This window comes from Amphiura filiformis, chromosome 5 (genome assembly GCF_039555335.1).
Source record: "Amphiura filiformis chromosome 5, Afil_fr2py, whole genome shotgun sequence".
In the NCBI taxonomy this organism is placed as follows: Eukaryota; Metazoa; Echinodermata; class Ophiuroidea; order Amphilepidida; family Amphiuridae; genus Amphiura; species Amphiura filiformis.
The window spans coordinates 13510361-13534563 of NC_092632.1; the positions used below are offsets into that span (position 1 = coordinate 13510361).

General features: G+C 36.1%; 1 protein-coding gene across 1 annotated transcript; it reads left to right on the forward strand.

Moving 5' to 3' along the window:
* Positions 1-1976: 1976 nt before the first annotated feature.
* On the forward strand, positions 1977-24181 carry LOC140152670 (prolyl endopeptidase-like). Its single transcript, XM_072175123.1, has 15 exons — positions 1977-3884; positions 4367-4398; positions 6072-6177; positions 13561-13639; positions 14809-15030; positions 15305-15440; positions 16259-16490; positions 17166-17366; positions 17606-17812; positions 19034-19209; positions 19968-20037; positions 20394-20540; positions 20977-21126; positions 22734-22940; positions 23429-24181. Exons 1-15 carry the CDS (start codon positions 3453-3455, stop codon positions 23480-23482), a joined length of 2451 nt encoding a protein of 816 aa, XP_072031224.1. The 5' UTR covers positions 1977-3452; the 3' UTR covers positions 23483-24181.
* Positions 24182-24203: the final 22 nt, after the last annotated feature.

Consider the following 24203-nt stretch of genomic DNA (forward strand, 5'->3'; position numbering starts at 1 on the left):
TACATATCCAGTATGGTGGATTTACCTTGGTAATACTGTTATGCATGGGATTTCAAACTTTCATAGACTCAAAAGCCTAAATAGCAGTAGAATTAAATGGCCCTGTCTGATATAGAGAACACACGCCAAATTGGCATTAGGGTCTAGAAAGTAGAGGATGATGAGATAAGCAACAAAGGATGTTCATATCACCAAAGCAGCTCATCAAGACTGTGGTGGACGTTCATCAAGGCTGTTTATTTTAACTGTGGTCGCACAATATAAGGTCAGGCGAGTTGGATATAGAAGGTTCAAATATAAAGAGATTTAAACTTATTATTGCAGGTTTGTGAATTAAGTCCTTCCTGAGTTTAACATAATATGCCCAAATTACATGTCTATCTGATATAAGAGTGTTGTATGTGCATCATGCAGTATTGGGCTATTCCAGTTTAATATCTCACACAAGGGGGTGTAGATTTCAAATGGAGTCATCCATTCAGGTAACCCCATTCGAAATTTACACTCCCTGTGTGGAAGATTAATATCAAGTCTTCCATAGGGGGTGTATGGATTGCAACTGGAATAGCCCATTGAACAGATGAAAGTAACATTAAGAAGCCAAGTGATAGTTGTACAAAACAAAATGACTTTCCTGCATCAAATTGGGTGAAGGAGATGTGCCTACTGTTGTAAATTTGAACAACATCATTAATTTGTCTCATCTCATCAAGAACTGTCAACTATTCAACAGGTACTCTTTGTAATAGCTTTACCCCATATTTTTTGATGTTGCAAAAGTCACATTTCAATGATCTTTATTCCAACCAATTTGAATATGGTAATGACAGCACCATGTCTGGTCATGTTATGCCGTGTCATAACGGCTACTGTAATGCCATAGAGGGTACAGCCAGCGATGTGCTTGTTTGAAAAATAGAAATTGACAATTGTTTGATCATACTGAAAGTGGAAGTGATTCTTTGATCATGTGAAAGTTTTTCTAATGAAATTCATCTTTTTGGTAAATCCCATAAGCCTTTGGGAGTAGACCTGAGATGTCATCATTTGACGTCACACTGAGTGCAAATCATTTAGCGAACATTTTTACTGCGCATTTGAAAGCTGGAACGATGTGCGTATCTGCATGACAACATCACAGGTCTACCCGCAAGACTTATGGGATATACCAAAAGGTAAATTGGACATACCATTGTTTGTTTTAATAAATTGAAGTTTGATAGGTAGAAAAGTCAGTGCTGATGGTGAAATTAATGCTTAGTTATTGAGTGGTTGGACAAAAATGGGAGTAAGTTCCATTGGCAGATCCAGAGCCCACATTGCAGAGGGGGGAGGCAAATATAAAGGTGTATTTTGTGATGTTTGAAAGCAGTCATGGCACTGCTTATGTGACACAGGGTTAGTAAGCTCTCACAATAACACCACATAAATAAGTATGGGAAGCTTGTTTTCTATTACAGTTTTATGTAATTTCAAGTGGCAATCTGCTGCTGCTTGGACAATTGCTGGGGACAACTTTCAATACCAAAGATATCAATGGACATGAAACATACCGATCGTAAGATGCAGTCTACTTGATGTTAAGAGGGCACTTGGTCTGTTCTGCAAAGCTTCATGGGTTGTATATGTGATGTGTGTGTGGCTTCACACTTGCCAAGTGTGCCACGATGGACACAAATTAGTCAAAAGACCTGTAGTTTGAAATGGAAATGCCATGCCCATGTTCTCAAGTCTGCAATAAATGACAGAAGTGAAACAGGAAACAGACATCAGACAAACAATCTCAGCAGATTAAGCAAGTGGGTAAATTGCATTGTGATTGGCAGGAGTTATGGGATGGATTTTAACACAAATTATAATGAAGATGTTACATAGTGTAGACTGTGTAAGTAATTGCCAGCTATATGGGGAATTAACAAGGCTGTGACAAAAAGGCAATAACATCAAGTCCAGGAGCATTTGGCCTTACTTGTGTGATAATTATAACCTTCTCCACTTGTAGATTGTACTTGTTACACATCAATAATGTGCATTTGTCAATCTCAACCTTCTGATGAACTGTAGTTGTCATGGTCCCTGGTCATCATCAGTTTTTTGATTAATAAATTACAGAACAAAAGTAAGTTAAAGCTGAACATGAACCAGTATTGAGACACCATGCACCACCATCCAGATATAATATGGAGCATAATGTTTGGAAATTCCAAATCTGAGAGGAAAATGAACAAATTCCAAAAATGACACGAAGAGAGTAAATTTGCAAAACCAGAAGAAATATTCCAAAGAAGAACAAGAGATGGCCATGGACTTTCATATTCTCAATTGAACATTGTTGTGTTACAGTATCAGTGGAACTGGATTTAACAAGCTTCTAGTAATATAATGAATGGAGAGGACATTGGCTAGCCACAACAAGCAAAGACTTAGCAAAAGTAAATGCATAACTGAAGTCATAGAGTTCATACACTTTAGACAGTTTCGTCACCAAGGTCAAGTGACTTTTTCAGTAATGTGATGATCCGCCTACTCTCCCATGAAATTCTCATTCCTCGCGTGCACAGTTCTTAACAGCGGGAGAGTAGGTGGATCATCGTATTACTGAAGAAGTCATCTGACCTTGGTTATGAAACTGTCTAAACAGTGAGTAGAGATTGGATTTGTCTACATAAATTATGAAATTTATGACTTAATGTAATCCTGATGAATCTATTCCAAGATGCAAAAAGCTGAAGTATACATTTTCATCATTGTGGAAATGTGCACATTTATGACAAATTGATTAATAAGCAAGCAATGGATTAATCAAGCAAGCAAGGATACAATCAAGCCTCTATCACAATAAGTGTGCCTATCAATTCAGTGTTTTCTATCTTTAAGGGGGTACTACACCCCTGGCCAATTTTGTGCCTATTTTTGCATTTTTCTCAAAAATTATAGCGCATTGGTGACAGGTAAGATATGTATATTATAGGGGCAAAGACTACAACTTTAAACTTTTTGTACACCAATTAAAATATTTCCCCCCAAAATGGTGCAATTTTGGCAAATGTACAATTTTTCATTGAGAATGACCATTCTTTGGCAACAAATCTCATGCAACATATAGCCTCAGCATGAATAGAACGCTGATTATCAAGTCCTCTGAATTTGTATACTGTAAGTGTTCTTGTGTATGTTACTAGTGCCCCCAATGAATTCATGTTAGTAAATGTGTATATCAGTTTTTAAACGGGTGTTCTCTATGTCTAAACAATGTGTACACCAATTGAAATATATTTTCACAAAAATGGTGCAATTTTAGCCAAAATATACATAAATGGCATTTTCACTGCTCCAAATGGAAAAATAATACACCTTCTAAGTGGACACAGTAGTAAGTACTCTGAATTTCTATACCATAAGTGTTTTTGTTTGTTTACTTTATTAGGTTCCACCAAGTAATATATGTCAGAATGTCAAATGTCACAAGGCAAATAATTGGAATTATATGTAAAGCCCATTGGAATAGCCCAAAAGTATTGGCCTCTTCAACTTCCATCATACAACACAATGCATGCCAACAACTCACATGTAAGATATACTATCAGCAAAAGCAACCACACAGACAGATCTGTAATGATGTCGGCAAGTATCAAACAAACTGGAATGGTGGTATATGTATCCCAGGATTGAGAGTGTCTTCTTGGATGAGGATAAAGGACCACACATGGTGTAGTACAAGTTGTTATTATCATAGCGGTAGACTGGGTGATGGTGGTGCTATTGATGTTGATGAACCCAAACCACCGCATATACAAATTAGAAAATCTGGAAGGACTACATGTATTCATGGAAAAGATATTGAAGATGAGTTCCAGTGGATGCAAGAAGGAGAATATTCAGATGTGAGTAAAATTGATTTATACCTTTCTAAAACTAGTAATTTCACCACAAAATGTTGACAATTCACTTAATCCAAGGTCAAATTAAAAAATGGTGTGTTAGAAAATCTTTGCATGTTGGTAACACCTAAATTTTATACAAATTCTTCACCATTGAAAACATGAAAGAAGGCTACTGTTTGCAGTCTATGATATAAATTTCCAAAATGTCATCACCGAGTCTCTTATGATTTATGTGCTATAATACAGGCCAAGTGGATCTCATCAGTATTCAGTAGTGAAACAATGATATTCAATATAAAAAAATGAAAGTTCAGATTCATTAACTGTAATATGCAAGTTTTGTTTAGTAATTATTACTGTATCATTTTCAGTCAATTTTCTGGTCATAATTGTTGCCTAAGTATGATTGGTCTTACATATTGTAATATATTTGTATTCATCTGTTACGTATAATTTTTTTCACACATTTGTTTTTCATACAGAAGTTGCAGGATTATATTGAGCAAGAAAACAGGTATGTCAAAACATTTCAACTCTGACTCTTTTCCCCAAGCCCCAAGGTGACAGATCAACAAATAGATTCATCAGGATTGTCCATAAAATTATAGTTCATAATAGAGACTGACCGATCAGGTCCTTATCTGAATCGGCCGGATCAATTATCTCTTTGATCTGCCGATTCGATCGCCGATCGCCGATTACCAGTTCCCCAATTGTAAACAATGGCTGCCATCACCGTGAGTAAATTTCACCCGTATGTTGAAAGGGTACTTATGCATAAAGTATTACCATAATTATGTATGCTCTGAGCACAAAAAACACACTCCCATATGCATTTAAAATACTGAATTTGACCATGATTATTATAAGCTCAATTTACCTTTTCCCCCTGATGTCCCAGTCCATCGAATCATTCGATCGCCCCATTTTAATATTGTGTTTACGTTCAAGTCAGTGTGAGTTTTGCACACGGCCCGTACAATCTGACACGCACGTGTGTAACCCGGAAGTGTTGAGTTTTGCATGTGGCCCGTAGCTCTCCAATCTGACACGCACGTGTGTAACCCGGAAGTGTTGAGTTTTGCACACGGCCCGTACGCATGTGTGTAACCCGGAAGTAAGAACTACAATTGTAATGTGCATGCGGGAATTACCTGATTATCTCAGCTGCGTGCCTGAATCACGGTATGATTTTATATATGTTTATCGCCTACAAAGCTTGTTCTTTTGCTAAATTTCGCTTGATTTAACTAGTCTAATTCAAAGAAATATACCAATAAATGAATACTTATTAAGCTTCAACAATTACTTTCATGATATTGGGTGATCGATTGCATTACATCGGCGGATGAAGGAAAAATCGGCCGATGCAGATCACTACCGATAAGCTAATAATCGGCCCGATACGGAAGCTACCGATCTGATCGGTCAGTCTCTAGTTCATAAGTTCTCAAACAAATCCAATTGAAGGTGAGTTCACATACCAAAAAGTATGACAGTTTTGTGCTGTATCACATTAGTTCATTCCATGTGTATGTGACCATTTTCTAAACACGCCGTCTACATCTACATCAGCATCCAACAAGAAGTAGCTGACAAGAAGTGGGAAAGCTGGTCATTCAATTTGAGAAGTGCTGTGGTTGAGGTATGTTAACATCACCTTTAAGTGGATTTAATTGGATTTGTTTGATAACTTTTATAATTATCATTGGTATCATGTCTGGAGATTTTGTTGATCTGTGGGTGTACCAATTGATGTAAGTGGCACAATTTTGTTCTCCATGTAGACTTCTCTGTTGTCCTCTTGCCCATCGTGCATACTCTAGCTATTATATTTATACATTTGTATTAATTTGCACACAGTGGGTAGACTTTTCACATCTGATCTTTCAGCGACTACTTACATTCGATTTTAGCTAAAATGCTGAACATGGGCATCAATGGAAAAGTTATCCCAGAAACTGGATCTGGCTTCTGATTGGTCATCCAGATTTTGTGATGATTGAAATCCTCAGAGCATGTGTCATTACCCAAAATTAATTTACAATATTCCTGGGTATCATATGTTTTCACTAATTTTATGGGTCTTTGTGTTGGTGCAAAAGTTAAACAAAAGGGTGCTGTGTCACTCATAAATTTAAATGTTCCCATGCATCAACTGCTTTATTCAATTTTTCATTTTCTTAGGTTTACAAGGAAAGCACTAAGCACCAGCTCCTGTTTCCAAAAGAAGTTATTAGCAGAAATGAGACATATTGAAACCAGACAACAACCCATTGATCCTTTCTATTTAGTAAGTGTCATTTAACTATTATACCCAAAGATTACCCAAAGAAACCCACCATCTTGGTTTGTCCTTCATTAATGCCACATTAATGTACCTCCGACATTTATTGACAAGGACCTGAAATTAAGTTCAATTAAGTTCAGTTAATTAATTTTAGAATTTAATTGAAGAATTTCTTCTCGCCCCCATACACTGCTTAGCACGTGCAGATATAGGTAGTGTATGTGCTTCGTCAGTGATTCGGAAGTCACGTAAAGCCGTTGGTCCCGTGTACAGGAAGAGTCAAACCCTGTGCACGTTAAAGTGTCAGAGCTATTCGAAAAGAGAAGGGGGACCATCCCCGGTTCTGATATCTGCAATCAATCCTAGGTTCCAGGTTAAAAAAAAACCCAAAAAACTGTGCACGTTAAGCTCGTGCGACAATACTCAATTTGAGATATGCACGTATATAGGAAGAAGAAGAAGAAGAAATCGAACTATAATTTCTAGTTTGAGCGTTTCAAAGGTTTATGCATGCAGTGCTTAGCATGCATTTTTGGCACAATGCATTACATGCAGAATGCAAACAACTACACACATTGAAATAATTCAGAGGTACATTATGTGGCCTCCACAAACATGGCGGAGTCAGAACTCTTTGATTTTATCTGAATGCATTCAACAAATCAAGATGAATGATGTACAAATATGTCTTTATACAATTATGTCTTATTTTTTATACATATAGTAAGCAATGTCCAGCTTTTCAATTAGAGCTGTTTCTTGGGATCCATTAGGCCTCTGGGGGATATCAAGCTGGGCTTTGTGTACCTACTATTTTATTGAAAAATATACATATTTAAGTAGATAATTTGCATAATTTATGCAAAATCTTCTGTGGAAAATTATCTCAAGATCTGTCAGACCTATGGTAGTGAAACCTGGTGGAAGGAGTCGTTTGCACCTGCTGATTATCTGATTAGTTTTTCAGCGTTGTGCACTTGGTTCAATTTTAAGCACAAAATATGCTACATACATACATAACAGACATCATATGTGACATGATCAAGGGGAATGAGTCGCATGTCGACCCTGGTCGAAAATGAGTTTTTCACATGTTTCTAAAGAGGACATTTAGTGCTTTCAGAAACTGAAAACCCCATGTTGATACAACTTTTCTTTGCGAAGTTAAGTCAATTTATCAATCCCTGAAAACAATATAAAACAAAAGAATTTTAACACTTTCTTTGTCAATATCTCAAAATCAATATTAGCGACATCCGACTCATTTCCCTTGATCGTGTCACATATACAGGGTGTATCAAAATTAAGTATACAGGCTGAAAAATGCCACTAGATTAAAAAGTATTCTCAATTCAATTCCAAATGAAATGTTTGGTTTTTAAGTATAGTTGAGCTAATCACATTTTTGAGTAAATCAGAGCAAACTTCCAATTACATTGACAGTTGACAATGTGAGTTATACTATGTGCAACAGCAGACAGAATTTCTTGAAGAAGCCAGGTAGGCAATTGATCAAGAGCACGTCAACAATAGAGACTGACTCACAGGCAGTCAACCTGTGTGCTGTTGCATGTATATACTCACTGTTTGCTTCAGTATAATTACATCAGAAAATATATTAAATAGCAAACCGGCGATCTAGTGGCACAGGCCTCTTAAGTTCCTCTCGGAGGCGTCTCCAAAACAAATACTGTCCATACCCATCGCCTGGCCATTTAATGCACTGAACTCTACAGAATAATTGTCTTAATAACAGAGTCATTTTGTTATCCGAATGTCTTTCAGAATGATAAAATCATCGCATTATGTTCTCTTCTAGGACTCTATGATGTCCCATGTTTAATTCAAAGTAACACATGTTGTCCTCAACAAATCGTGGCGAGAGTATCACAAGAATTTTGCGGCTTCTTTGCATATGGAGGGATACTTCACCAAAAAGTAGTCTCCCAGCACGTATGTCACGTCGCCTTAAACAAAGTCTGAAAGGTTCCTCACCTTCCTCAATATTACGCATGAAGTTCTCCATCTACCCAATCTTCATCCTCTATATGGTAGGGCACATAGGCATCATATCGAGGGATACCATTCTCATCATCATCAATATGATCATCATCATCATCATTGACAAGCATGTGTTGCTGATTTCTTCTTCTGTTGAGTAGCAGGAAAAGTCTGTACTTAATGTGCCACCAATAATACACCATCATAACGACTGAAATTAGTAAAACTAGTGCACAAGCAATGCCAATTGAAATGTATTTCCACAAGTGTGATTCACAATCTAAATCGACTTGTGTGATGCTGAAATCTTTTTCCGAATCAGGTGAAAAGCATTGATATTTGCTATAATCATCATTTTGAATTTGAACTTTGTTATCTGTAAGTATCCAGTTCCTTAATGCCTCCACTTGGCAGTCACAATGAAATTCATTGCCACTTAAATCCAGTGTGCTCATGTAAGGGTGGTCATGTGAAAGCATTGCTTTAGGGACATTTTTAATTGAATTGCTATAAAGAAGCAGTGTTCTTATATTGCTTAAGTTCTCTAGGTTGCTTATTAATGTCAGCTTATTGTTGCTTAGGTCCAGATATGTTAGCTCGGGAAAAGACTTGAATAAGTTCTGATTAATTGCTGTAATTTGATTATAGTTTAACTGAAGGTTTTGTAACTTAGGTGCTTTGAAAACATTCAGTATACCAGCAATGTTATCAGAAATTTTAAGCGCATTTAAGATCAGGTCTTTTAAAAGAGGCATTTTAGCATAGATACAAACATCGTAGTCAAAAATGCACCCAGATAAAATGAGAGTCACAAGATTAGAACAGGTGATATTAGTTACAAATCTCACATCTGATGTACTTAAATCAAGTGATTCCAACTGAGTTGCAACCCGACATATATTTGCATCAAACATCATTGTTTTTCTTTGGTACCCTAGGTCCAGTACTTTCATATTTGGTGGAGAGCATGACCAATGTATGACATGTTTAGAGTCAAAGTCATTTCCTGACAAGTCTATATTTTGAAGTGATGAAATGTTACACAGTTGCTCCCAGAAAAAAGTAAAATCACTGCTCAGTTGATTGTAAGACAACTCTGACGTGGCATTCAAATTGTTTGAACTTCTTAAACCTCTGAAGGCATTCACAGACACTGTGTGATGTGCAACAGATGTAGGAGTTATTGCTAAGATTTGTAAATCAGTAAACCATTCAAAAGGGGCACCCTCATATTCAAATTCATAGACAGATAATGTTAATACCTTCAATAATGACTTCCAATTTCCCCATGATGCAAAGGTTGTTGAATCAAAATAGACTTTGTTCAAGTTTGACATATCTAGATTCAAGTTTTGAAGAGGAGAGTTAAAAGAGTTCAAACCTTTTATGGCGACATAGATGTCATTAAGCTGAAGGTTGAGACTAGTTAAATTATTGAGTACATTAAAAGCTGGAAGACTGAGAGTACTTGATTCTGCCTGCTGAAATACAAGAGATGTCAGAGGAATCACTCTGCTGCATTTACTACTTGCATTCAGGTGATGTGGATTTTCTTCATACAATGAGCAAAACTTGATTTCAAGACAGGATCCACCAACTGTGATGTCAAGGTGCTGCAGGTTGTGTAATCCTGTGAACAGCGTCTCAATGCTGTCACAGTCATGGATATTACTATCAATGTACAGTTCACTTAAAGAAGAAAGTGGAGATAGTGGAGTGCCAGTGATGTTATCAGACCCATCATCAAATGTTATCTCCAGAGTTTGTAAGTTTTCCAATCCTGCAAGTGATGTAGTGCTAAGACTTGATAGCTTTTGCCAACTCAGTTTAAGTATCTGCAGTGAGATGAGATCTTGAAATGGAGTACCTAGTAAAGTCCCAAAGTAGTTTTCATCTAAGTACAGATCAGTAAGTTTGTTTAGTGTACCAAATGTTTTGTCAGCTATGAAGGATATTGAGTTGTAACCCAAGTCCAAAATTTGTAGATTTTGAAGTCTGGTAAATGCACCATCATGCAAGGATGAAATGTAGTTGCCACTTAAATCCAAAGTTAATAGATTATATAGTCCAGTAAATGCATCATTATGCAAGGCTGATATATTGTTACTGGAAAGGTCCAAATATTGCAGTTTATTCAGGTTACTAAAACTGGATCTTGTAAGTAGGGTATGCTGTTGTAACTCAACACCAAAGTTAATAGTTCATGGAGTCCAGTGAATGCACCATCAAGCAAGGATGATATATAGTTCAAAGAAAGAGCCATATGTTGCAAATTGTGAAAGTGACTAAATGCATCATCAGAGATATCACTTAGTAGATTGCCATTTAGATCTAGTGATAGTATTGAATCAGCATGGTGAAATGGTGGGATACAGACTAGGCCTCTGCCGCTACAATCCATATTGGTATAATTCCACATTTTACATACGATACTTTCCCGTGGATAACATGATTGTGCCTTCTCTGTTGGTCGGCCATATGTAGGTTGAATACAAACAAGACATAGCATCTGGTAAAAACAGATATACTGTAGTAGTATGGAAGCCATGATGGATGACACAAATTATGCTACCATATCTTGACTCATGTGTAAAAACCAGAGAAGAGAATGTTTGAAAATTTTCACCAATTACTGAGTAAACCAAAACTTAAATGGGCAGAGTGTTATTATAACTTGGAATATCCTGTTGCGTACAGGGTTGCCAGGATTGTTTCAGGCAATGTACAATATTTCCAGTCTAACAAACATTTCATTACCTTTTTTTTCAAGGACCCTGAACTTCTTTATCATACTACATGGTGTCCCAGAAAAAGTGGCTGAAATATACATGTATGAGATGATATTTTAAAATGTGTTTTCAACAATCATTCAGAGCTCATTCAATAAAACAGGTTTGGATTTGGAAATATGATATCTGATGTAAAAATGGTGGCATGATCAATTTTGCAATTTTTTGTTAATTGAAAGCACACCATGACTGTACTGATAGATTGAACACACACAATGCTCATTCAATTGATAGTTTTTGAAGCCTTGTGTGCATCTGTCTGTGGCTCAATTTGTCTCATTTTTCTCGATAATCAAACATGTCTTTAAAGGAATTTTCTGAGAATTGCAAAAATGACTGAATGTCTGTTTAAAACACATTTTAAGATATTATTTTGGTTTTTTAGGTCCACTTTGTTTTTTGGGGCACACTTATAGGATCATGTCATATCATATCTGGACATGCAGGATAGCCAGTGATAGAAGTTTTTTCAAGAATGTGTGATGTAGTGATCTAAAACTGCCTTTTTCATATGCAAATTAATGCAAAATAACAAAAGTAGAGTATAGGCCTAAGATTCTACGAATAAGAATGGGATTTGACTGATGTAAACACATAATAGTTTCCATTATTGTCTAAATGTCTCAAACTTAATTATTGGATTTTTGTATTGAAAAGTTACTAATTGTATATAGCTTCCGTTATGTTTCAATCACTGTAAGTAGCCCAATTTTTTAGGTAAGGTCTAATTTGGCAACTGCCATTATGAAATGGTTTCTATCTGGAGCTGAGATCTCGATACAGAAACAATGAAATGTGATCAAGCTACCTGTACTAACAATAACATGCTTTGACCTATAATACTCTGCCCAAAACCTTGTGATAATAATCAATTTGTGCCAAAACATCAGAAAAGGAAGTACTTGGAGTTCCAAAATGTTGATACTCTCACCAGAGACTCTCACTTTGTTGCAGATAGGCAGGAAGACCAAAGGGCAAGTCAACTTTCTCACAAAATATAGATTCAGTGAGATGTGATGGTATACCAAACATTTGCCTGCCAGTTTATCATTGGTCTATTCCATTTGAAATATATACACCCCTTATAGAAGACATTGCATTAATCTCCCACACAGGGAGTGTAAATTGCAAATGGGAGTCACCCATTCAGGTAAACCCATTTGCAACTCACACTGTGGAAGATTCATTTATTTCTGTTCTCCCTTGCTGTGCTGGATACAACACAGATAAACAACAAACATGTATTTAAAAATATACATAAAAGGCATAAAATTATTACCATTATACACATATTAGTTACAAGAAATTCAAATAAGATTAGTTACAAAATGCTGCACAAAAGAGTAAGAAAATATTTAAAATTACCCCATATAATTAATAAAGGTCATAAGCCCAAATACTGCAAGGACTCGCCCAGCGGTGCACATAGGATCCTATGTTATGAAATAGAAATCATGCACAGAAAGTCTCCTCAACTGCTGGTGGGACCTCCACGGGAAAATCTTGATTGACTAAGGCCATATGCACCACTAGGCATAACATTACAGTAGGTAAGCAGGAAAAAGAAGAAATATTATTAAGTTACTATATGTTCTTAAAGACATTTGTGTTGACAGGTAGGAGATTTTTAATGTTTCAGGAAGATCATTCCAGCCCCCCTCAATCTGTGCATCTTTTTATTCCATGTCTTTCATAAGGGGTGTATGGATTTCAACTGGAATAGCCCATTGTTGATCTTTACTCCAAGTACTTCCTGCCAGACCTGCTTCAACACTGCATGGGTCAACTCAAAATAAACTTGCATCATTTTTTTCAAATTCAGTAATTCTTTGTCAATAATTCTTCACACTTTTTCACTAGCTTGTTTAAAAAAAAACATAAAAAAATAAACCTTTGTGGTAGGTAAAATCTCTCTTGAGATTGAACACCTGTAGCCATAATACAACATAGCCATTTTCTCCTTGTGCTAACAACATGTTCTGTGTTTCATGCATGTATAGGTCAGGTGTGTATAATGTGAGTAGGGAGGTGTTGCAGTGGCATAATGCGAGTCACCATGATTGGGGGCACCAGGCCTGATTGGAGAGGGGGGCACAAGCCATTTTTCTGCAAGTGTCTTTTGGGTTTTTTCTAAATTTTCAAATCGGTTGGGTGGGCACGGCCTCAGCTGCCACAAATTTTCATAATTTGATGACATCCAGCTTCTCCCAATACTTTTGACAAACTTCTCAATTTGAGCTTCAGTTAGGCAGAATTGGGCTATGGGGGAAATTTTAGAAAAATGACCCATCCATATTCCAAATTTGGTCTAGAAAAGGGGGTCATTGATATACCAAATGTCTGGAAATGCAGCCCATGTTTGTGGCACATCCTTGTGTGGTAATTTGAACTGACTACCCCCTGGCATATTATGTCCAGGTATTATACATATACACTCACTTGTTCGATTCCTAGAACATTTTTGATTTTTGATAAAAAAATCACCTTCCAGAAGACACTTTACAAGTTTTGTGTCCTCAAAGGGGGGTACATGGGTGGGAAGGTGTGCACATGTTTATGCTAATTTTCACAAAAGCTTTCTGTTGTTATTTTGCAGAGAAGCAGTAGTTATGAATATTGGCGTGAACCACAAAATGATGGATCATTCTTGTACCTCGGAAGATCAATCTGTGGAGGTAAGTCAGATGGAATCCTGATATACTCATAAGGTTTGCATGCATTGTTTGGATGCATCTTAATTATTTGAGAATTTCTCTCCAATAGTGTTGTGAGTTGAATTCTGAAGGTTGTGGAAATGCATTTATTAGATCAACAATTCAACATGCCTGGGAAATATTTTAATTTATTAATTATCTTGTACTTAAAAGGGCATTTCGTGATCCACAGCCTCATCCCCCCACTTTTCACAAAAAACGTTGAGATTTTATACCACTGGATACCTCTGGCTACATAATGTTTATGTACCAAATATTTCTTGCAGATTAATTTGTTTAGCAAAAATATCGCCATATTTGAATTTCGTTCTGGTATACCAGAACAAAATTACAACAGTGGCCTATGGAGCAGTGTAATACACATAATCAGGTATAACTCGCAAACGCATTATCGGAATCAACTGAAATTTTGGGAATAAGTTTTTTCCTGGATATCTACTGAAAAATGTCATAAAAAGAGGATGCTAGGATCACGAAATCCTCCTTTAAATAAACTTGTAAGAATGTAGATCTCTATTAGATCAATATATCTGGAAAACATTTCTTTTTTTCATTTTTTTTATACTTTAATAAGCTTTTGGAGATGCATCTATTGGGGCAACATATCTGGAAAACATTTATTTAATTTTTTTAATATTCTTCTACTTTAATAAACTTGTGAAAATATATCTCTCTATTGGATCAACACTTTTATTTTATCCTGCTTTAGAAACAAATTGATTTTAAATTGGTATATTGTTTAAGGTTCCTATATGAATTTTGTACTGTTTCTAAAGAAAATTAAACTCAATCTGGTAAGTAGGGGTATTCTACCATTGAGAGTGCTAGAAACTGGTTCTTATCCTAATTCAAACCACTTTTTTGCTCTCTCTCTCAAATTGTTCCTGTTGGATTTCATTGCCTGATACTTGCAGCTTATTACCAAGTTGATTACAACAAGGTGATCCATGAAGACTTGGGAAAAGTCAAAATGTTTGTTTGTTTGTTTGAATAGGATTTGATCTTCATAGTGTAGTGAACATCTCCAATTCTTTCTCTAGGGAAAGATGTTTACCTGCATGCCCAAAGCAGTTTCAAATTGTCTGTGTGTTTTTTTTGTGTGTGTTTTTTGGTTTTTTTGTTTTATGCAGATCACAAAAGACAGGTAATCCTTAACACAGCAGATCTTCTCAAAAGACACAACTACCCTCAAGACTCAGCAGTAACAGACATCAAGCTATCTAGGGGTCAACAGTATGCTGCATGTATGGTGGAAGACTCTGCCAGCCCTGAAACTTACAACACACATATCATCAGAATAAGGGATGATGGATATGAGTATACAGATGTAATTCTTGGAACTGTTAGATTTGGTAAGTAGCAGGAGAACTAGTGTATTCACAATGGAATTAGCGCTACAAAGCTGGGGGAGGATATATGATAATATGTGATAAAATACATATGTTGTAATGGGATTCTTATCAGTGGATGGATTATCATTTCAGATATAATGATGATGAGAGATTTTTGATGATATAATCCCAGAAAAATGTGCAACATCTCTGAATGGCCCTTTAAGCTGATTTGTTTTCACTGTAAGATGTTAGTGAAGCTATATATTTTATTCACAAATATTTATGCCCTCAGAATTTGGAAGTAACAACACAGTATTTTATACCAAACCAAGTTCAACCGATTCTTTGAGAGCCAGTCAAGTATGGAAACATGAGATTGGAGAGCAGAGTCAGGACGATTATCTTGTATACAATGAAAAAGATGAAAGGTAAACAGTGCCAGATGGTTAAATCTTTAAGACTAACAGAGATCATTACAGAGTGGTTGCATCAGGGGATGCAGGTCACAAGCAGTAGAATTTTTGCTAGACTTCTACATGTGTTTCCATACTGTCCAATAGACTTATCAAATTCAAATGTATCTTCTTGCAATATGCTTGAAATGCAGATATATTAGGTATTTGAGAGTTAGAAAGGTAACTGTAATGTTGTCAAGTTTACAACATTGTGATGAGTAAAGACACATGAAGACAATTCATATAATATGTATCAGTGTAATATTAGTATAAGAGATGCATCTCTTTAGCTGCCCATAGCATGGTTCTGTATAGTCCAAGTGTGCCTACATGGCAGGGTGTATCTGAGAACAGGGGTAAGTTCAAGTTCAGGTTAAGGATATAGGTTGCCAGTTCATTTACCAGTATAGAGAACACTACAGTAACCCAGCCAATTTGTAGCAGATTGCTTGTCAATTTTTGATAATTTTGTGATGATTCAAAACAATTTCGAAAGAAGTTTAACATAAGATGTTGTAAAGTGGCAGCTAATTTGATGTAATGTTATATACTTACAAGTTCTTCTTTTATTCAAAGGCAGTTAAAGACAACAAGTTATATATTACTGAGAAATGTCAGGCTCAATACTCAATCAAGGCCAACTATATTTATATGGTATCTGACATTCTTGTTGCAAACCAGATGCACAAACATCACAGCCATTTTGTTCAGCCAACCTGTGGCATATTTTAAAGTATACTACCAAGATGTTATTAATGACATTTTATGTGTTATTTCTACATATATTACAGATTCTTTGTGGATTTATATCCTACAAGGGATGGTCACTACATGTGCCTCACCAGCAGTACAATGCAAACCATGACAGAGGTGTGGTTGATTGATACTGACCCATCAGCAGCAGAGACTAATGAGGTCATAACACCCAGGTTGGTGTGGCCAAGGCAAGATGGACTGGAGTACTATGTGGAGCATCACTGTGGAATGCTGTATATTTTGGCAAACTCTGGAGATGGATGGCAGGTAAATAACAAAATGTGGTGAATGTTACAAATGAAACAAGATAACAAAGTGAGGATGTATCATACTTAATAGGCATTGGATTATTGTATTCACTATGTGCAATATGTAAGGAAAAACATTTATGTCATAGAGAATTACTTAATAATCAGCGCATAATTGTGTAAGACCACTCACCAGGGTATCACAAAGGAAGATTAACCTCAATTGCTTTCCAAAAGAGACCATGGGTGCTTCCATCACTGAGCTATCCTTGATGCGCTAAATTCTGTGTGAGATAACCTCTACCAGGTGTTTACGCAGTAGCGAACAGATGCAGATGCAGATATCCCAGTTGATATCCATATACCCTCTTTGGAAGACATGACCTTAATCTCCCACACAGGGGTGTAGATTTCAAATGGAGGCACCCATACAGGTAACCCCATTTTAAAATTCATGCTCCCTGTGTGGAAGATTAAGGTTGTGCCTTCCATAGGGGTGTATGTATTTCAATAGCTCATTTAGCTTGCCACTTTTGTTTTCATGATCATGAATAGTTATTTTAGTGGTACTAGCACTTAACAATAATAAACACTACGATGGAAATAAAGTCATACATTAAATACCCAACTGCCTTGTGATATAAATGAGTAAAATGAGTGTTCATATCATATGTATATTGTCTCTTTTTTTTAGGTATACAAAGTCCCACTGAATGGTTCACCCTGTAATCCTACCCTAGAAATGGATGGCGTATTCAGCACAAAATTTGTTAAAGTCGGTGGATTTGAAATAGTTGGCGACTCTTGTATTTTGTCTGTTTTGAGCTGGGATGAAGGAATAAAACTAGTATTGAAGTCACTGACCAATCCAGGAAAGACTGAGCAAGAAATGAAGGTATGTTATTGTAAAATTGTAGTAGAGACCTAAGGTAACAAACTAAATGATTGATGAAGCTTGATGTTGATTGATTGATTGATTGATTGATTGATTGATTGATTGATTGATTGATTAAAATAATATTAGCATTTTGAAATTGAAAGAAACTTTAAAGCTGATTCACATTCTGTATTATTAAATGGTTTAGCCAAATATGTCAAGCATTCAAGAAATTTTCACATTTATTCTGTTCACAGCTTGGCTCACAATTCTGCACCATCAGCCATATACCCAATACAGACATCAACAACTCGGATGAGTTTCATTTCAGTTTGAGTTCTCCCATCCAGCCTCCAGTATATTTTAGTTTTCAACCAACTGCATCATCTATAGCCAAGTTACCAGGACAAGAAGAAATTGGTGGTATGGAAATTGATTGCTCAAGGATAAAGTGTCTTTCAATGGTAAGAGAGTAACATATTTGATGTAATAAGAGCATATGCTCACAAAGCCATATGCTTCAGTAGAACAGCACAACTAATTTATAAGATTCTTTTTTAAACAAATTTTATTATGTGTTTGGAGTTCTGTTTAGGATATTGTATAGGTCTGCTATATTTGACCTATCTTTTACTTAGAAGGTTTTGAAAGCACGGCAAATGAGGGATAAAGAAAATAGTGTACTGCAACAACTCCAAAAATACTGGGTACAATTTCGGATGAATATGGTATGTATTCATATTAAACGAACAGTTTAATTTGGAATTTAGGCAAGTCAACCAAATAATACTTATTATTTTCTCTCCTTTTTTATTCTTATGCTATCAAATCAAATTGATTTGTTCCCATCTCATACAATGCACATAAAATAAGTTATAACAAATGGTAATTATATATTAATAATTACTATCACATTAGATAGTTACAACTTGAACAACTTGATAATCTGATATATGAACCCACATATTTATGCACCATTCTTAAACACCCCACTTGAGAACGTGTCCTGCAATCTTATTGGTTCTTACCCGTGACGATATCACACGGGTCAGCGCGTGTGCGTCAACGCGATATGCGTACTCGCTATTTGGACCAATCGGAGGCGCACAGCAACAACGAGACTGATCGATTTTAAGCCCTAGGTAATTCCTTGCAAAATGTAGATTTAATTTGATTAAAATTTGTATGATATTTTTATTTGAATTGAAGTGTTTAAGAATGAGAATAGAGGTATTGTTTTTAGCCGCTGTCGTGCATCTATCGTTTCATATAACACGGGCGACATCATTATTTTTGGCGTAAAACAACTCGGCTTCGCCTCATTGTTTTACTTAAAATAATGATGTCGCCCATCTTATATGAAACCATAGATGCACTCCAGAAGCTAAAAACAATACCTTTATTCTAAAAAAAAAAAAAAAAAGAACAGACAGCCATATTCAAAGGTCACAACATTTTGAATAAAATGTTACTTTACATAAAGACATTAAAAAAGTATGGTACCTTCACATTTTTCTGTTTGCCAATATTTGTTTTCTTAACAGTAACACTTATAAATTCCAAGTACATTCAAAGTCTTGAACATTAATATGAAAATTCAATGACTGTTTTGAAAATGAATTTTAAAATTCAATTACTCAGTGTTTTATATTTGTTTGTTTTTTCTTTTGCTTTATGTGTACCAGGATGGAACTCATGTACCAATCACTCTCTTCCACAAGAAAGAATTAACACTAGATGAAAACAACCCACTCTTGGTATGTGGGTATGGGGCTTATGGTCTTGATGTAGAGACAGGTTATTCACCAGAGATGATACCATTGCTTGAGAGAGGATGGGTAATTGCCTACTGTCATATCAGGTATGTAATTGTGTTTGTGTAAATAGATGATTCCATTTGCTTGAAAAGTTACATTTTTCAGAGTCTTGATTAGCAACGACGTAGCTTACAACACCATCACAGCGTCTTCATTTAGCATAGTCACTGCTAACTAAGACTCTGAAAAAGGTAACTTTTTAAGCAAATGTCAAAAATGACAGAATCCAAATCAGTATCCATGCTGCTAGGTAATTCCATGTAGTATTTGTACAGAGATATATTTGCATATTTTGGTGGTATGATTTGAAAATATTTGCTACTGTATGTTTGATAATATGAATCAAGTGTTATCTGTCCCTGAAGTAAAGATCAAAGGGCTGATCTGTTTATCAATTTAAGCAAATGTCACCATCAGAGCAACTTAACAAGTTACCGTAATGGTGCATAACTGGAATTTTAGGCACAAACTAAAAATGCCCTCCCGTGACAATCCCACCAGCAAATAAAGGCACAGACCCTCAATTCTTGTTGGGATTTTTAGAAGAGGAAGCTCTCTTTATATGGATTTTAACTGGCGTATCCCAATATATATGTTGGGTGAGGAAATATTCACAAATTTAAGGTGAGTATACTTTGCATACTTTCACCCAAAGCAAATAGCCCATGAACCGTAACATATTTTTTGATCTAAAGTAAAGGTCCGAAACATAAACTCATGTTTGCATAGTCTAAAGTGAGTAACACCATAGTACCTATTTTGAACAATAATTGCAATAAATTTGTTTGTTTTTTCTGTTTAGGGGTGGTGGTGAACTTGGAAGAAGATGGGCCCAGGATGGAAGGCAGTTGAATAAACCACATACATTTGAGGTACATGTTAATTAGTGACCAACTTTTTTTGTGAATTATGCTCTTATGTTGCAGGAATGTATTTTATGTGATATGTTACAATCAGTGTGTCTTATTCTCTTATCTCTTGTCCAAAAATCACTTAAGACAATCATGATGAGCTATGTACTTGTCTGATGGACAACCATTATATTTTAGCTCCAAAATCATGATTTTATCAACAAATGAAACATGACATAAACATGGATTTCAACTGGAATAGCCCAATACATGCATGAGGTCCGTAAATTGATGTTTTACAGCATTGCCAGCAAAAAAATCAACCAAGTATGTCATTCAAACAGATGTGATATGTACATTTTTTGTTCCTTTGATAGGATTTTGAATCTTGTATATCACATCTCCATGAGGCAAAGTACTCTCAACCTAAACTAACAGCAGCCTATGGCATCAGTGCTGGAGGGTTAACAGTAGCTGCCCTGTGTAATAGAGCACCACATCTGATTCAAGCAGCTATTTTAAAGGTTAGTTTGCACCTGTATTCTTTCCTTTTTCACTTTTCATATTTGTTATAAGTCAATACTGGTAACAGCTAACAAAATCTGTTCACCTCATCCAATGCAAACATTGTTCAGGTCATTTGATTTGTACATAATTTTAACATAGTGCAGTTTGAAACTCTTGTTCTTGCTGACTCGTATTCTTTGGTTGTTGTATTCAAATTATTAGCTAGTTTGATCAGCCAATAATATAATAATTTTCATTTCCATATCTATTTCTCACAAACTCCAACCAAAGTGTAATCCAAATAGTGTATCAGTAGTGGCAACATTTGGGGGGTACTGCCACTGTGTATTATGTCATACTGCATACTTATTTTTAGTTTAACTTTTTTCTTACATTTTTCACTTTAAAAGTGTGCGAATTCTGATTCACAATTTTTATTGCTTGTTTTTCTAGATGCCCTTTGTTGATGTACTGACAACTATGTTAGATCCAACTTTACCTCTCACTGTGCAAGACTATGATGAATATGGTGATCCTAAGGAAGATGAAGCTATGTATGAAACCATCAAGAAATATTGCCCTTACTATAACATCAAAGATCAGGTAAAAATCTAGATGTTTTCTGGCACCCTAAGTCAGTTCAGGGGCACTCATAATTCACAGACGTCTCTGATTTCAAAGACGGGTCAGTGATTTCACTTACGGGGGTCTGTGATATCACATACGTCAAACTTTGTTGACAGCTGGGCACTCGATGCAGCACATCGGAACGAAGCTGAATGTATTAGAATAAGCTTTCCTATGTTTAGCAAATATCTGCCTGTGCAAAAATTATATCTGTGCAAATTCTGACAAATGGTCCCAGAACATATTAATTAGATTGCAATGGCCAAAATCAAATGTTTTGAAGTAAAAAAATCCCAAGAGTACCTGAGTCTGCGCTCTAATTCATGAATTGTATAGTAAAATTAGCAGGCACTCAACTTGGGCTAGCTCACAGAGGTCGGTATACACAAGAGTCGCATAAGTTTACATGTTCACGTAACCTCCTTCAACTAATTTGCATTGAACTGGATACCAGAATCGTATTCTGATTCGTCGTGCCTTCTAACCTGTTCTAATTAGCATACTTTTGGATACCTCCATATTTGGTATTACCTAATTAATTATTTATACCTCTATGTTGTTTACATAGTGGCGTCATTAGAGCTGGTCACTTAGTCAAACATCCGACGAGCGAACGTTTGCAGTTTTCTTTTAATTACAGTTATATCGTGAAATACCATATAGCTGAGGTGTTAGTCCAATATGCATAGGAAAATATTTCTTGCGATGACCCATGTTCACATTGGCTAAATAAGCTGTATTTTACGCTGGAAAGGGGCGGGACGAGTCGGCCATTTTGTTTACAAAAGGCATGTTCTTCTCCGCGTTACCGGAAGTGGCAGCACCAGAACAAATGACGTCATTTCTGGATTTCAGCCGGAACGGTTACGTTCACTGCCGTGCATCAGTATAGGCATCAGCGTATCTAGGTTTTACTAAAGTAAAACATCTTTGGGCTAGCTACAACCCTGATAAGGCCTACTCACAAAATTATTCCCACTGCGCCGGCACGTTCACCAAAATTACTAATATCGTTTGCGACTGGGTTTTGAAACTAGGGAATATGTGATTTATGAGACGTCTCTGAAATATGATACTGTTATGTGACATGACGCTTCAAGAGTATTTGATATCAGAGACGTCCATGAATTATGAGTGCCCCCTAACTGATGTACTATTGGGTATGTGTGTGGGTGGGATGGAGACATGTACAGGAATAATTGCAGTGAAGAAATAACTATAGTATAAGAAAGTTTTTAACTTATGTCTCACAACTATATTATTCAGAGCTGTGGTAGCCTGCGGCTTGCATCCACAAGCCACAGTTTTTAACTATAAATTGGATAACGTGTTTATCTTATGAAAGCCTATCTACTTACTAGCTTCTTTAATGTTTTTTTTGTTGTTTTGTTTTGTTTTTTTTGCTATGTGGAGTCGGGAAAAGGATTGCAGGGTAAAATTGGGATTGAAAGAACAAAAATTAATGGATAATAAGACCTTTTTAGACCCTGTTTTCTCTCCAACCTGGATATTATGGTCCTGGCTTTAAGATACCTTTGATATGACATGTCACAAATAATTGCATTTCTTCATATTGCCAACAGGATTATCCCCCATCTGTGTATGTGACAACATCTATGACTGACAAACGTGTTCCAACATATGGTCCCATCAAGTACATAGCTAAGCTAAGAAGATCCATGCAAGGATCATCACACAGCCACAAAAATGCCAAGCCTCTGATTCTGTTGGAGGTTGGTCAAGAGGGTGGCCATTTTGGTTCTTTAGATTCTGATGTGCAATTTAATCAGGTAGGTAACAGATAAATAAATGAACAGAATTATCACACATTTCCAAACAAGACCCACTCTATCCATTGAGGCCAATTGGTCTGTAAAGAACGCTAGGCATCTATATCTGTGTACTTTCCAAAGTGCAATGATTGTCGGTTGAATGTAATAAGGCTGTAACAGCTTTGTTAATGCATGCACTTACATAACCTTGAATAATTGTTTGACATGTGTGTATGCAGTAGAATATACTGTCAGTTTTGGTGAAATACTGATACAATTCTTAAGTTTACAAGAGCAAAATAACCTTTAAAAATTATTGGGTGCAAAATTAATCATGTGAACATAGTGAACAATTTACATATTTTGGGCTAAAAAAGTGTTAAATTGTAAATTTGTGCATGCAAAAAATGATGCCCACCAGGATATTTGCTGTTATATTTGCCCCACCCCCACCCCAACAATTAACCTTGATTCACCACCAGTTCTTTTGTTTTTATTTATTACAGACAGCAAAGGAATGGGCATTTTTATACCAAGTTATGGGTCTGCCACAGAGGTGATGCCGTGAACACTGGCATGAGATGCAACTGAAAGCTTGTTAGCAGATATTCAACCAAAAGCTTGGAAAATTGACATTATTCAATTCTTGATTTGTCAAATATCTTTAGTGCATTTTCCCTAGTAGAACATAAAATGTTGAAGACACTGGCAGCAAAATGTTGGCAATTTGTGCAATCACTAATGGGGTATTGAGATATTTTGCAGGGGGTTTGTGACATTTTAAAGCTACAGTGGTCCACGGGGCCATAATTTGAGGGACCCTGCTGCAAGTGAAGTTCAAGTCAACCTAATCCCCGCCACCCTCATATACATTATGGAGCCATCAACGGAGTGGATTGGGGGTGATGAGGAATATAAACAGTTGAGAGAGGAATTAGGGCAATGCTGGAGGAAAGGAAGGCACACGGAGTGGTTGAGAAACAAGGGAGCAGAGTTTGAGGAAAAGGAAGAAAGCAGGGAAGCTTGTCTATAAATTGTTCATTTGAGCTAGAGGAGCTAGAACCAATTTTTTGTTATGCTGATTTTGTTAAGCAGAATTTACACATTAATTTACAAAAAGAGCAGAGAATGTATACAGACAATTCAGTTTTGTGATTTGGTAGCAAACTAGGGATTGGTAGTATTAGAAGGGGTTTCCAATGAATGGTAAGCAAAATATTCCAGTCCAGCAGTCATATGAAACAACTGCTATGTTGTACTGTGGATTTAATATTATTATAT